At 36.3% G+C, this 12,035-nt stretch overlaps 1 protein-coding gene across 1 annotated transcript in view; it reads right to left on the reverse strand.

Annotated features, from left to right (window-relative positions):
- The window catches only part of LOC107730377 (AT-rich interactive domain-containing protein 4B), a 93,322-nt gene extending 82,226 nt beyond the window's left edge, over positions 1 to 11,096 (reverse strand). The window contains exon 1 of the mRNA XM_016541199.1: positions 11,039 to 11,096. Coding sequence (XP_016396685.1) covers positions 11,039 to 11,044 — 6 coding nt within the window. The 5' untranslated portion in view covers positions 11,045 to 11,096. The remainder of the gene's footprint in view (positions 1 to 11,038) is intronic.
- Between the last annotated feature and the right edge of the window lie 939 nt (positions 11,097 to 12,035).

Raw genomic sequence — 12,035 nt, forward strand, 5'->3', positions numbered from 1 at the left:
GATGCGCCGCTGCTGTGTTATGCATTCAAAATATTAGAGAAATATAATAGAAGCTCAATGTGGAGAAAACCGAAACCAAGCCATTCACACAGAACGCATATTCAGCGCATTTTTAGACGGACAAATTTGACTGCTGCACTCGCGTCTCACAAGATGCAGCCATGCAAAGTTAAACAGTGTAAACTTTTAGAAAACACGTCGCGAATTTGTGGAGGTTTATTCCTTTTTACTGCGTCTCTTATGTTTTTAAATGCAATCTGCGTGGTGGGCGATTCGGCTCTTTGTATTAAGCAACGCAATGCATGAATACATGATGCTGTTTTGTTCATAATTGTTTATGCAATTTACGAAATTATATTTGATTTATATGAGTTAATTTCGACGTAATGCAGGTTTTTTTTATATACATTTATTTCCTTGCGTTGACAATTTAAATATGCTGCATTGTTTTGCTCATTGCAAAAGATCCAGTCAGATCCAGTCTGTATCCAGATCAGATGGTCACTGCAGTCACCCGGATCCAGTACGTATTCAGACCAGATGGTGGATCAGCACCTAGAGAGGACCTCTACAGCCCTGAAAGACAGCGGAGACCAGGACAACTAGATGAGCCCCAGATACAGATGTTATTCCCCTGTAAAGTGCACATAAAACATTAGAAATTAGATATTTGTTAAATTTTTATTGTGTGTTTGACTGTTAAAACAAAAAAAATATTTGTTGTTTGTCTCAATAAATTGGGTTAATTTAAAAATACAGTGGTTAAATGTAAACATTTTTTTCTATTGCTTAATTAAGTTAAATAATTTAATGTCTTAAAGACATGAGAGCAACAGTCAAACACATTCTCATGCACACACTTGTGCGTGTTTATATAGAAAAACAATGGAAAACAGGCAAAGTGTACATGGAAAAACGAGTTGTGTAAATGGTCATCAAGTTATTCACACTTTAAACCTTTGACCACCTATATATATTGAATGCACTTTAGCTACGAGTGATTGAAAGCATATAATGTTCATAAACATAAATATATCAATCATTTTATGTAAGCCAATTTGTAGAAGCAAATGACACATCATCACATTCAAATTATTATGCATTAGCCTATTTTTTCCCCCAAAGATGACCAAAATGAACCACTTGAATGTACATGCGTGAGGTCATTTCCCACCTCACCAACACGCCTGGCTGTCAAACACAAACCCTTCAGACGAGGCTACTGCAAAACGTCACGGTGAAAATGTGTCAGCCAGCAGCGATTATGCTTAATGTTAGCAACATGGAGCAATATGAGAAAACAAAGTGATGAGGAAGAACTTCAGTTAAGCTATTTGTTAGGCAAAAATGTAAAACGGAGTTTAGTTGTTTACATCTTGCCACGTTAACAGAATCTATGCGCGCTCATGGCGATGCATTCATCAGCGATTTCAGAACTAAATCAATCAGAATTTCATCAGTTTTCCAATATAAGCTTTACTTTTACAGATGATTTCTGTAGCATGGAAGGATTGCATTCAACGAGTCACGTCTGTGAGTGTCATAGTAGGAGCTCTTTAGGTAAGATATGTGGCTTTATTCATGGCAATTAGTCAATACTGGCAGATCAAGTCAGTGGAAGAGGGAGTCGCAGGCACTTCATTCCAACATAAACACCTCATTAGTTCGCAGAGCCCCGCCTCGCCTGGGAACCGACGCGGCTGCAGAATGTTTACATGACCATCCCTTGGCAATATGAGGCTGTGCTGGAATATGTTCGGCTGCGGTTTCCCGAATCCCTCCCTTGAAGTTCATTTTCACACTGCCGAACTGAGGGAGGATATTAAGATATGAGGAAAAGTTTGGGTTTGGCAAGATCTTCACGACCAGAGCGGCCCGTATGAGTGACGGATCTATTGTGTTCTGCTACAAGAGCTCTGGATTGGTCCGGAGCAAACTGTAAGACCTCAAAAAACCCTTTTTTAATAAACTCGACTTGTTATGTTCCTCTCAGCCGCAGCGTTCGGTGCCTTGATGTTCTTGAGCGTGTTTTGGTAAGATATGGCTGTAATTTCTTGCCATGACCCATCAAAAAATAAACTATAACAAAGAGTTACTGACTCATTTCCTTCCATTGAATTCTGAAGAAACAAATACAAAAGAAGTAGCTTCTCTGAATCTTCAAATAAAACGACCTTTCAAAATGAAAATAAGATTAAGATGTCGGAAATGACAAACTGATATATCCAGCTATTACGGTCTCTAGATATGATTTTACATTACTTAATTAAATTACAATTGGCTTTGCTCACCTGTTTGAGCCACTGCTAGGCAAAAACTGTAAGTCTGATTGCTTGTAAAAAAAAACAAAAAAACAAATAGAAACATAAGCCTCTTGAAGTAACAACTGCTAGTAAATTTCACAATTAATTACAAACAAATGGCAAGTAACACTGAATTAATTGTGAAATTTTGAAGCAGAAAGACTGAAATAGTAGTTTCTTGTTATTTTTTTTACAGTGTAGGGTTTAGCTTTTCTTCAACTTAGTATGAGCAAAAAAAAATAAAATAAAAAATAAATAAAACCAATAATAAAAATGAAAAAATGATCAATATTTTTGATGTAATAAAGGGACAGTTCACCCAAAAATGAAAATTCTGTCATAATTTACTCAGGTTGTCCCATACCTGTATGAGTTTTTTTTCCCTGATGGACACAAAAGAAGATATTTTAATGAAAGTTGGTAACAAAACAGTTGACGGCAGCCATTGACTTCAATATTCTCAAAGTTACGGATTTACTCAAGTTGTTCCAAACCTGTATGAGTTTCTTTACATCTTCTGAACACAAAGAAGATATTTTGAAGAAAACAGTTGACAGTAGCCATTGACTTCCATAGTATGGGGAAAAAAAACATTATGACAGTCAATGGCTGTTTGGTTATCAACAGTGTTGTGGTTAATGCATTACAAGTAATGTGAGTTACGTAATCAGATTACTTTTTTTTTTCCAAGTAACGCATTACTTTTTAATTTACAAGAAAATATCTGAGTTACTTGATCATTTCACTTTTGGTGTGAAAGGGTTTTTACATTTGCCAAAATACAACTTTTTTATATTAAAAACAAACAAGCAAGCCCAGCCCAGATTTAAAAAGTAATGCAAAAGTAACATAACATTACTTTCCATAAAAAGTAACTAAGTAACGTAATTCGTTATTTTTAGGGAGTAACGCAATATTGTAATACATCACTTTTAAAAGTAACTTTCCCCACACTGGTTAATAACATACTTCAAAATATCTTCTTTTGTGCTCAGCAGAAGAAAGAAACTCGTACAGGTTTGGAACAACTTGAGGGCGAGTAAATACTGACAGAATGTTCATTTTTGGGTGAACTGTCCCTACCGAATTCGTCTTTCTGATCACTATGCTGTTAAAAAGCTGACAAATGATCCAAAACAGCAAACCAGAAATTCAATTGGCTTTGCTCTAAATGACAACATCAGTGTTGTTGTACTTTCACGAGTCACGCCTTTGCAGAGCGAGTATCCATTACTCCAGAACAGCTAACAAAGAGCGGCACTCATGTATTTTCTGGATGTTGCAGCCGGATTCTCCTCAAAGGGAGGGCCACGCGTGTGCAGGAGAGTGCGATTCCTCCGCGCTGCCATTTACATTCGGCTGCAGGAAGTTTGGCCAGCAGTGTAATGACTTCAAAATCCTGCACTGCGCTGCCAACGTTATACAAACTCCACTCAAGTGAAGGTTATATAACCTGAAACGCCAGAAAAGCTATTGCAATATGGGCGACTTTGTGCGAGGGGAAAACAGTTCCTCGTGTTAAATATTTTACAGCTTTTCGATTCACCTACCTCTGCTGGGGTGGAAAATCCTCCCCTGCCGTCCACCGCCTGATTAAACACACGTGTTCGGGCGGACAGAGGAGCTGCTCTTTCCTCTGACAATGAGCATGTCAACAATAGAAGAGTGAAGAGATACTACTAAAATAAAAGACACCGCACAAACATCATAATGTGGTGGACAATAAACAAATAACAAATGAATAATAATAATTTTAAAAAACAAATAATATTAAAGGCCATCAGTTCAAGCCCGAAAAGGGAACAGAGTCGCGTGACAGACCCAGTGATGAAGCTGGTATGTTTGCAGTACACAAGCCACGGTTAAGACAGCTGACTCCACTGTGATGTGACCCTGTCTCTCTCTCCCCCTCCCCTCTCTCTCTCTCTCACACACACACTCGCGCGCACGCACGCTGTTTTTTAAGGAATTGCAACAGAATTTAAATGACATATTCAATTATGAAACTGATTATTCAGACTTTGAAATCTGATTAGATGAGCCATGATTGTAAAAAGCTTTTAACAAACAAGGGGGATCTGAATTTGAAGTTAAAAATAACTTGAGGTCATAATATTATTATTATTATTTTGCTTATGTGGAAAATGGCGGCAACTGCAAATAAGTAAAAGGCACTGAATGAATGAATGAATGAAAAAAACATAATAAAATAATTTTATTAGTATTAAATTATTAGTTACCAGGTTATTAACAATAAAAGTAATTTAAGGTAACAGATTAGAGATCATTTTAACTAAAATAACTAACAGCAAAAATAGCTAATAACTATTTAATAATAATAATAATAATAATAATAGCAAAAAGTGTAAAATGGCAGCAACAAACCATTAAATGGCACCAATATTATTATTAATAATAATAATTTTTAAAAAAAGTATTTATAATGTGCCTTTCTTATACTCAAACTGCTAAAAAAATCATATATAAACATTTACATTTATTTAAATGGTTACGATTTAATATGAAATAAATTGTAATATTTTTATTTATTAACATTTTATTTTATTTATTAACTAATGTTTATTTAGAATTTAAATGTTTTATTATGTCAATACAGCTCATTAGTCTAACTGTAGGTTGTCAACTTGAAAAAAAAAAGTATATTGATATAGAATGAATGTTTATCCTCATTTTGCAAAGACTTTGAATAGTTCAGACTATGAATGAACCAAAAAGTTCAGTCACAAAATTCTGGACCCTGATTGTCCTTTTCTAAAGTCAGAAATAGAAAAGAATAAAAGCACACTTTGTCGTGACCATGCGGGACTGTGTTGGGCTGGTTCATTAATCCAGTTTAGTTCAGTTAAGTCTGCCTCTGGCTTCAACATCAAACATGGTGATTAACAAGTACTCCAAGCCAGACAGCTTCCTTTGAACCACAAAATCTGTCAAATATGCCTCCTACAATCACAACCAAACATATCAAAATCTGTTCAGTTTCTATGAATCACAACCTCATCTCCCGGAGGATGAAATTACCATCAGACGCTCTGTAGCTCCATGACACCTCATCATATTCATTCATCAGAGTTTGATAAACAATGCCAAGGGCAGGGTTAGAAATTAACCAGGGCTGGGGGCAAAAATATATTATACAAATATATTCAAGATATCTAGATATTCAAAACATGGGGACAAAAAAAATTGCCCTACATGAATACCTGTTAATTTAAGGAATAGTTCACCCAAACATTTGCTGAAAATGTCTCCATCCTCAGGCCATCCAACATATAAATGAGTTTGTTTCTTCATCAGATTTGGAGAAATGTAGCATTGCATCACTTGCTCAGCAATGGATGCTCTGCAGTGAATGGGTGCCGTCAGAATGAGAGTCCAAACAGCTGATAAAAACATCACAGTAATCCACACCACTCCAGTCCATCAGTTAATGACTTGAGAAGCCAAAAAACAAATCCATCATCCAATATATCGCAATAAGCATTGTGCTTTGGTACTTTTAATATGAAACAGTCTCAGATTTCAAATTCTGTCCATTGTTTTGCAGTATTTAATAGGGGTGCTCCGATCAGGATTTTTGAGGCCGATCACCGATATAACACTGCCTAAAACTGAAAGTAAAACTATTAAAATATTTTTATTAACATTTAATATTTTGTTAATTGAAATAAAGCTTAAATAAAATAAAATTTAAATATTTAAAACCAAAAACTCATGAAAATTCTGCATTAATGACAAGTGAAATAAGGTGAAGTACTAAAAGTTAAAAAACTGAAATAAATATAAATTAATGCTAAATATAAATATTTAAAAAAAACAAAAACTGATAAAAATAACGAAAGCACACAACAAAATTACTAAAAATGTAAACTAAAATTAAAACTGTAAATATCAAAACAAAAGCTAATTCAAAACATGAATAAATACTACAATAGTACATAAATAATACTAAATTATAGGCAGTGGCCTTTTTGTGACTAATAAAGAGACCATTAAGAGGCCATTAAGCAAGCAACCAAACAAGAACACCCTAGCAACTCCATAGCAACATCCAAACAACAACACTGGTCACCTTAGCAATGCCCTAGCAACCACCCAGAACATCATAGCTTCACAACAACGATTTCTGCAAAGGCAAAACCTACATTTTCTTTAAAAACACATTTGTTTTGCTGGATGCAGTCCAGCGTAACCTCTTATCGCATTTCTACTTAATACATGCACACAAAGAGCTCAACTTCATAGAGTCCTCAGATGTGTCATTTACATTTTTAAAGCCAAAAACAGCAGATGAATACCCAGTGCCAGCTTCATTCGTCCACGGCGCTGCACGCAGTCGCAGGAACGCTGACAGAAGTTCGATGTCAGCGTTTCTCGCCACAAGGTGAAAAGAAACGCTTCTCAGAATGGGGACGTCAACACATCCAGAGGGATGTTAACACATTCTGCGGAGTAGGGCGCCTTGTAAGGGCACTGTAATGTGAGATAAACACCAGTCTTGTTGGCCATTTCTCGATTATCGAAGCGTCTCTTATGAACATCTTAAAATTAGCACACACACCCTAGCACTGCCAGTCTCCTCACAGCGCTCAAATGACTGAGGATGTAATGTCATATAATTACATGCCAAGACACTACAACAACCAGTCGTGCTCACTCAGCTGGCTAGAGATCTCACTGAGCTCTGGACAGTCTGTTATCTGTTGCATACTGGATAGAAAAAAGGCAAGTGCCGACTGAAATTGCCAGCTATGCAACTTGCAGGAGTCCAGGGATGCAACAGCTGGCCTGAAAACAACAAGGTACGAGACTATTTCAGCGATTGATGAAAAACGAATCGCTGGATTTGCCAAAGTTTGTCAGGTTAGTGGCATCAAATCTTTAAAAGATACTCAAGAGGTGTTTGAGATGCTTAGTAGAACTGCACAATTAAATGGCATTTTAATCAAGAATGCAATTTCTGCTTCTCTCAGTCATCAGCAATATTTGGCCGCTGGATATTTATCCATCCCGAAAACATCGTTTTTAATTGGCATTTGCATTATATTGCATTGCTAACAAGCCTCCACAAGCTTTCGTATTTTTGGTATATTTGTTGTGGCTAAATCTGCGAGCAAACCTTCTCTGGCGAACCAATGAGAATTGTCGTGATTAATGATCGCAATTATCATTTTTGAGCAAAATAATCTGTTTCAAAAATATTGTGAAGACCTACTTACAAGTAAGCAGTGTTGGGTAAGTAATTACTAGCTACTAATTACACCTAACAGTGTATACTTTCTCTAAAAATCACTGCATTACTTATTACTAATTACTTTCTAAATCCCATATCAACCTCACCAGTTGAACAATATAAGAACAGACATGAAACTGCTCAGTTAAGTCTGTTAATTCTTTAAACTGACCAAAGTATTTAAGGAAGAAGATTCCCAAATCCATATTGTTTTAATTGTTCTATAGTCTATACAGTATTTAATGCAATTGCCATCAGAAGTAACTGTAATTACATTACAGAAAAATCTAAAGTAATCACTTTTTCTAAAGTAATTAGTTATTTAGTAATGCATTACACCCAACACTACTAGCCAGGGAATTAAAAATGCATGAGCAAAACTGCATTATTATGCCTTTTCATAAAATATTCAGTTCTTGGTGTTATAGTCTGAGAAATAATCTACTTATTGCATTTGAATGAAGATTACAAAGACTAACTTGGACAAACATTTTTCCCAACCTGGTTCATTATTGTGGTATCAACTATTTCATATAAACCAAAGATGACATGCATAGACAAAACATTGCGTAACTGTTCACTTTAAATGTCAATCAGAAAGACCTTACCATATAAGCGAGCGATTTATGGCCAGAATTAGGGGTGGGGGATATGGCAAAAATATTGTATATCACGATTTTTTTAAAGAAATATCATGATTCACGATTTTATCACGATTCTTTGTCATGTTGGTTTTTACCATTTTGCAAGCTGTCTGAGCATTACAGCTAATTTCCATATTATGAAGACAAAGCCTTTCAAGGTAACAAAATATAAAAAAGAATGGAGGATATTTAGGCCAAAGTGGGCAAAGATAAAAATCTTTGTCATTATTTTATCTTTGTTATTAAAAAATAAGTACAAAGATACACATTATAAATACACATATTATACAAGTAAAACAACAGTGCTTTATTTTAAGGTACAATAGGATTATTTAGCAGGAGCATTCAAGAATTTGAATTAACAAATATAAGATTAAACCACTATATAGATTGATTCCTATTAAAGCAACTGTATTCAAGTTTTTCAGTTAAGAGTAGTGAGTGATTTTACTCTTTGTGTTTTGTTGTTTTATTAACATTAAAGCAATATTTTACCCAAAAATAAAAATTCTGTCATCTGTCTGTCTTTTTATACCATCATTTACTCACTCAAAAGTTGTTTAAACCTGAATGAGTTTCTTTCTTCTGCTGAACATATATGCTATAGTGTTGTCACGGTACCAAAATTTCAGTATTCGGTACCAATACCAGTGAAAATCCATGGTTCTCGGTACCAATTTCGGTACCAAAGCAAAACAACACTAATATGCTATTTTGAAGAAGGTGAAAAAACATCAGTTGCTGGTCCACAGTGACTTCCATAGTATTTTTGTCCTACTATCAAAATCAATGTGGATCAGTTACTGTTTGGTTACCCACATTCTTCAAAATATCTTATTTTGTGTTCAGCTCAAGAAAGAAATTAATACAGGTTTGGGACAACATGTGAGTGAGTAAATAATGACAGAAATACATTTTTTTTGTGAACTATCCCTTTAAATGACAGTTGGCACTGACAGCATGTTTCTCTCAACTGTTTACTTTCAGACAGAGTTAAAAGACTTGTTGACAGACAGAGGTTTGCACTGAATAGATCTGACCTTTTGCTGCAATGTACTGGGACACATGCATCAGTCTCTGGTGTGAGAGAATCTATGCAATCAAGACTATTAGATGGCCTTCTCTTCCAAAATGTAAGTAAATACCCAAAACTCTCACTAGAAGAGCAATATAACCTCACAGTCAATTGAGCAGCTTAATGAAAAACATGAACAAGAGCCTCGGGTTTTTCCCTCAATTTCTACAAAGACAGACGTCAGTCAATGGAGCAGATGGGTAAATCGCATTGTACCACTTATGATTATTCAAATAACAGATAACAACAACCACAGCCAACAGAGAATCTGAGCGCCGCCACCGACCAGAGCACTAGTGCGTGATGGATCTCTGCGATAATCTTCAAGCTGTCCACCTTGCTGTTGGGCATAACCATATGTTACAGAGGTGGATGCAAGAAGTGTTGGAGTTTGCTAATGGAGCATGACTCAGTGCCCACTGCGCCTCCATGAATTTTTATCATATTCCCTTTTACAGACTGAACCCGGTATTCTTGCGTAAGCAGACCCGGTTTACACTTGGTATTAGCATGCCGTAGGATGCACTTTCTGTTTAAAATATATGCAATGACGTTCTATTGTAATCAGAGATGCTTTGCTTAATCTGATCCCGTGTGACAAAGCATGCTTTAGTTTCAATATTAGTTTCACTATCCACTGGATTACTCTATTTTCACTGAACAGACGTTTGTTATTTAACTTAGTTTAGTCATTAAGTGCATGTCCAGGACCACAATTTAACTCTACAGGTAACGATCTGGTCGCTAGTCACCATGGAAACAAAAGGAAAGCATAAACGCTTTACATTAAAAACAACTGCACAGCCGACTGGTATTACATTTCCTACAATGATGAATTTATAGAGAGAAACAGACCAAAAGAAAACCAGGAAGCAGAGCAAAGTGTTCATGTCGTCTGTACCGAGCACAAATCTAGAGTTAAGTACCAGAGAGCAGCGCATTTGTAGGAAAATGTTTGCACTTCGAAGTTATCATCATAAAGCAAAATTACTATGCAAAACTCAACACTGTGACCATTAAAATGCATACGCGCTACACAGAAAAAAATTATTGCATAAACAAAAACAGCAGATCCAGACCAACAACAAATAAAATACTAATTGAAATACAAGTGTCACCAAAACAAACTTTAATTCAAAAGCTTAAACTTTAAAAACAGGCAAAAAGCATCTTATAGATGCCATGAATTCAAAATTGAAGGTTGCTGCATTTATCAAAAATCAATGTAGAGTAAATTTACGCATTTGTCTTCCAACCTCCATGAAGACCAAGAATACTAATGCACTTACAAATACAAATTGTCCAGTTAAATGAGAACTAGGGATGCACCGAAATGAAAATTCTTGGCCGAAGCCGAAACTGAACAAAATGAAACACTGGGCCGAAGGCCGAATACGGAGGGTTTTTTCCCCCATGTATTTTGCCAAAAAATTTTTTTTCACCATTTGCGCTGGTTGCTATTTGATCGCGTCATATCATTGTTCGGTACAATTCATTCGGTCTTTTCGCTTATTCACACCGAAAGAGCTTTTTTTTTGCTATTTTCGGCCGAATAATTTCGGTTGCCGAACATTCGGTGCATTCCTAATGAGAACGTATTTCCACAGTACAAACTGCAATCAAATGGCAATAGCAAGTAGCACACCATGGCTTTGTCTTGCTGTGACGTAAACCAACGTCTAGACTAGAGACATTTCAAGTATTTAATCATCTGCCATGCTCCATATCATCTCTATAAAGTGGCTCTAAAGTTCAAGACCATTACCTTCATCTCCGTCCACGGTGACCCTCTCGAGTGAACTCACTTTCAGATCTTCAGCTGAAAGACATGAAAACATATTTATAATGAGAACAAGAGCAAGACGCTGAACAGATGAGTGAAAAGATTGCTTTGCTGAGATGTTTGATCAGACATTAAGAGGGACGGTCATAGAAATCTCATATGTAACCAGCTGAGTTGTTAGAAAGTAGACAGAAAAAAGCTAGAGATGCACCGATCGACCGGCCAGGGACCGGAATTAGCCGGTTTTCCGCATGATCGGCCCGGACCGGTGACCGGCGGTCAGTCTGCCGATTCCGAGCCGGTCTGTTGACGTCACACTTACGGCGACTAATAATGTATTGATGTCATGCCAGATGAGGCTTGCGCCGCCTGAGTGAGTGTGAGAGAGAGACTCGTACACAAATCAAAACAAATGAGCGCAACAACACACACAGAAAGTTACAGATGCATACTTCGGCAGGAAAAAAAAAAAGAAATATGTAATATATGATTTAGGTACGCAACATTGCACAAACAGAATGTTTCAACATGATTGCAATGTGATTTTATACAACTGTAGTTCAATAAACAAGAAGTTAAAATTAAGTGACTTACATTTTAGACACAATATTGACTGTTTTTGCTAAGCTTTGCTGATGAAAATAGCTCCAATCAAAGCCACAGCAGAACTGCTTTGTGCCATCGTTACTGAATGAATCCAAGGTTTGAACGAATCAAGTGAGTCAATGATTCAGTAACCAATTCATAAAGACAGTAGTCACTTGCCTCGTTTCTGAATGAATCAGCCGTTTGAACGAATCTGTTGAATGAAGGACTAAATGACTCACTCATTCAAACAAACAGTCATAATCAAAGCCACAGCAGAACTGCTTTGTGCCATCGTTACTGAATGAATCCAATGTTTGAACGAATCAAGTGAGTCAATGATTCAGTAACCAATTCATAACGACAGTAGTCACTTGCCTCGTTTCTGAATGAA

Source organism: Sinocyclocheilus rhinocerous, unplaced genomic scaffold (genome assembly GCF_001515625.1).
Source record: "Sinocyclocheilus rhinocerous isolate Xijiao unplaced genomic scaffold, SAMN03320098_v1.1 scaffold2653, whole genome shotgun sequence".
NCBI lineage: Eukaryota > Metazoa > Chordata > Actinopteri > Cypriniformes > Cyprinidae > Sinocyclocheilus > Sinocyclocheilus rhinocerous.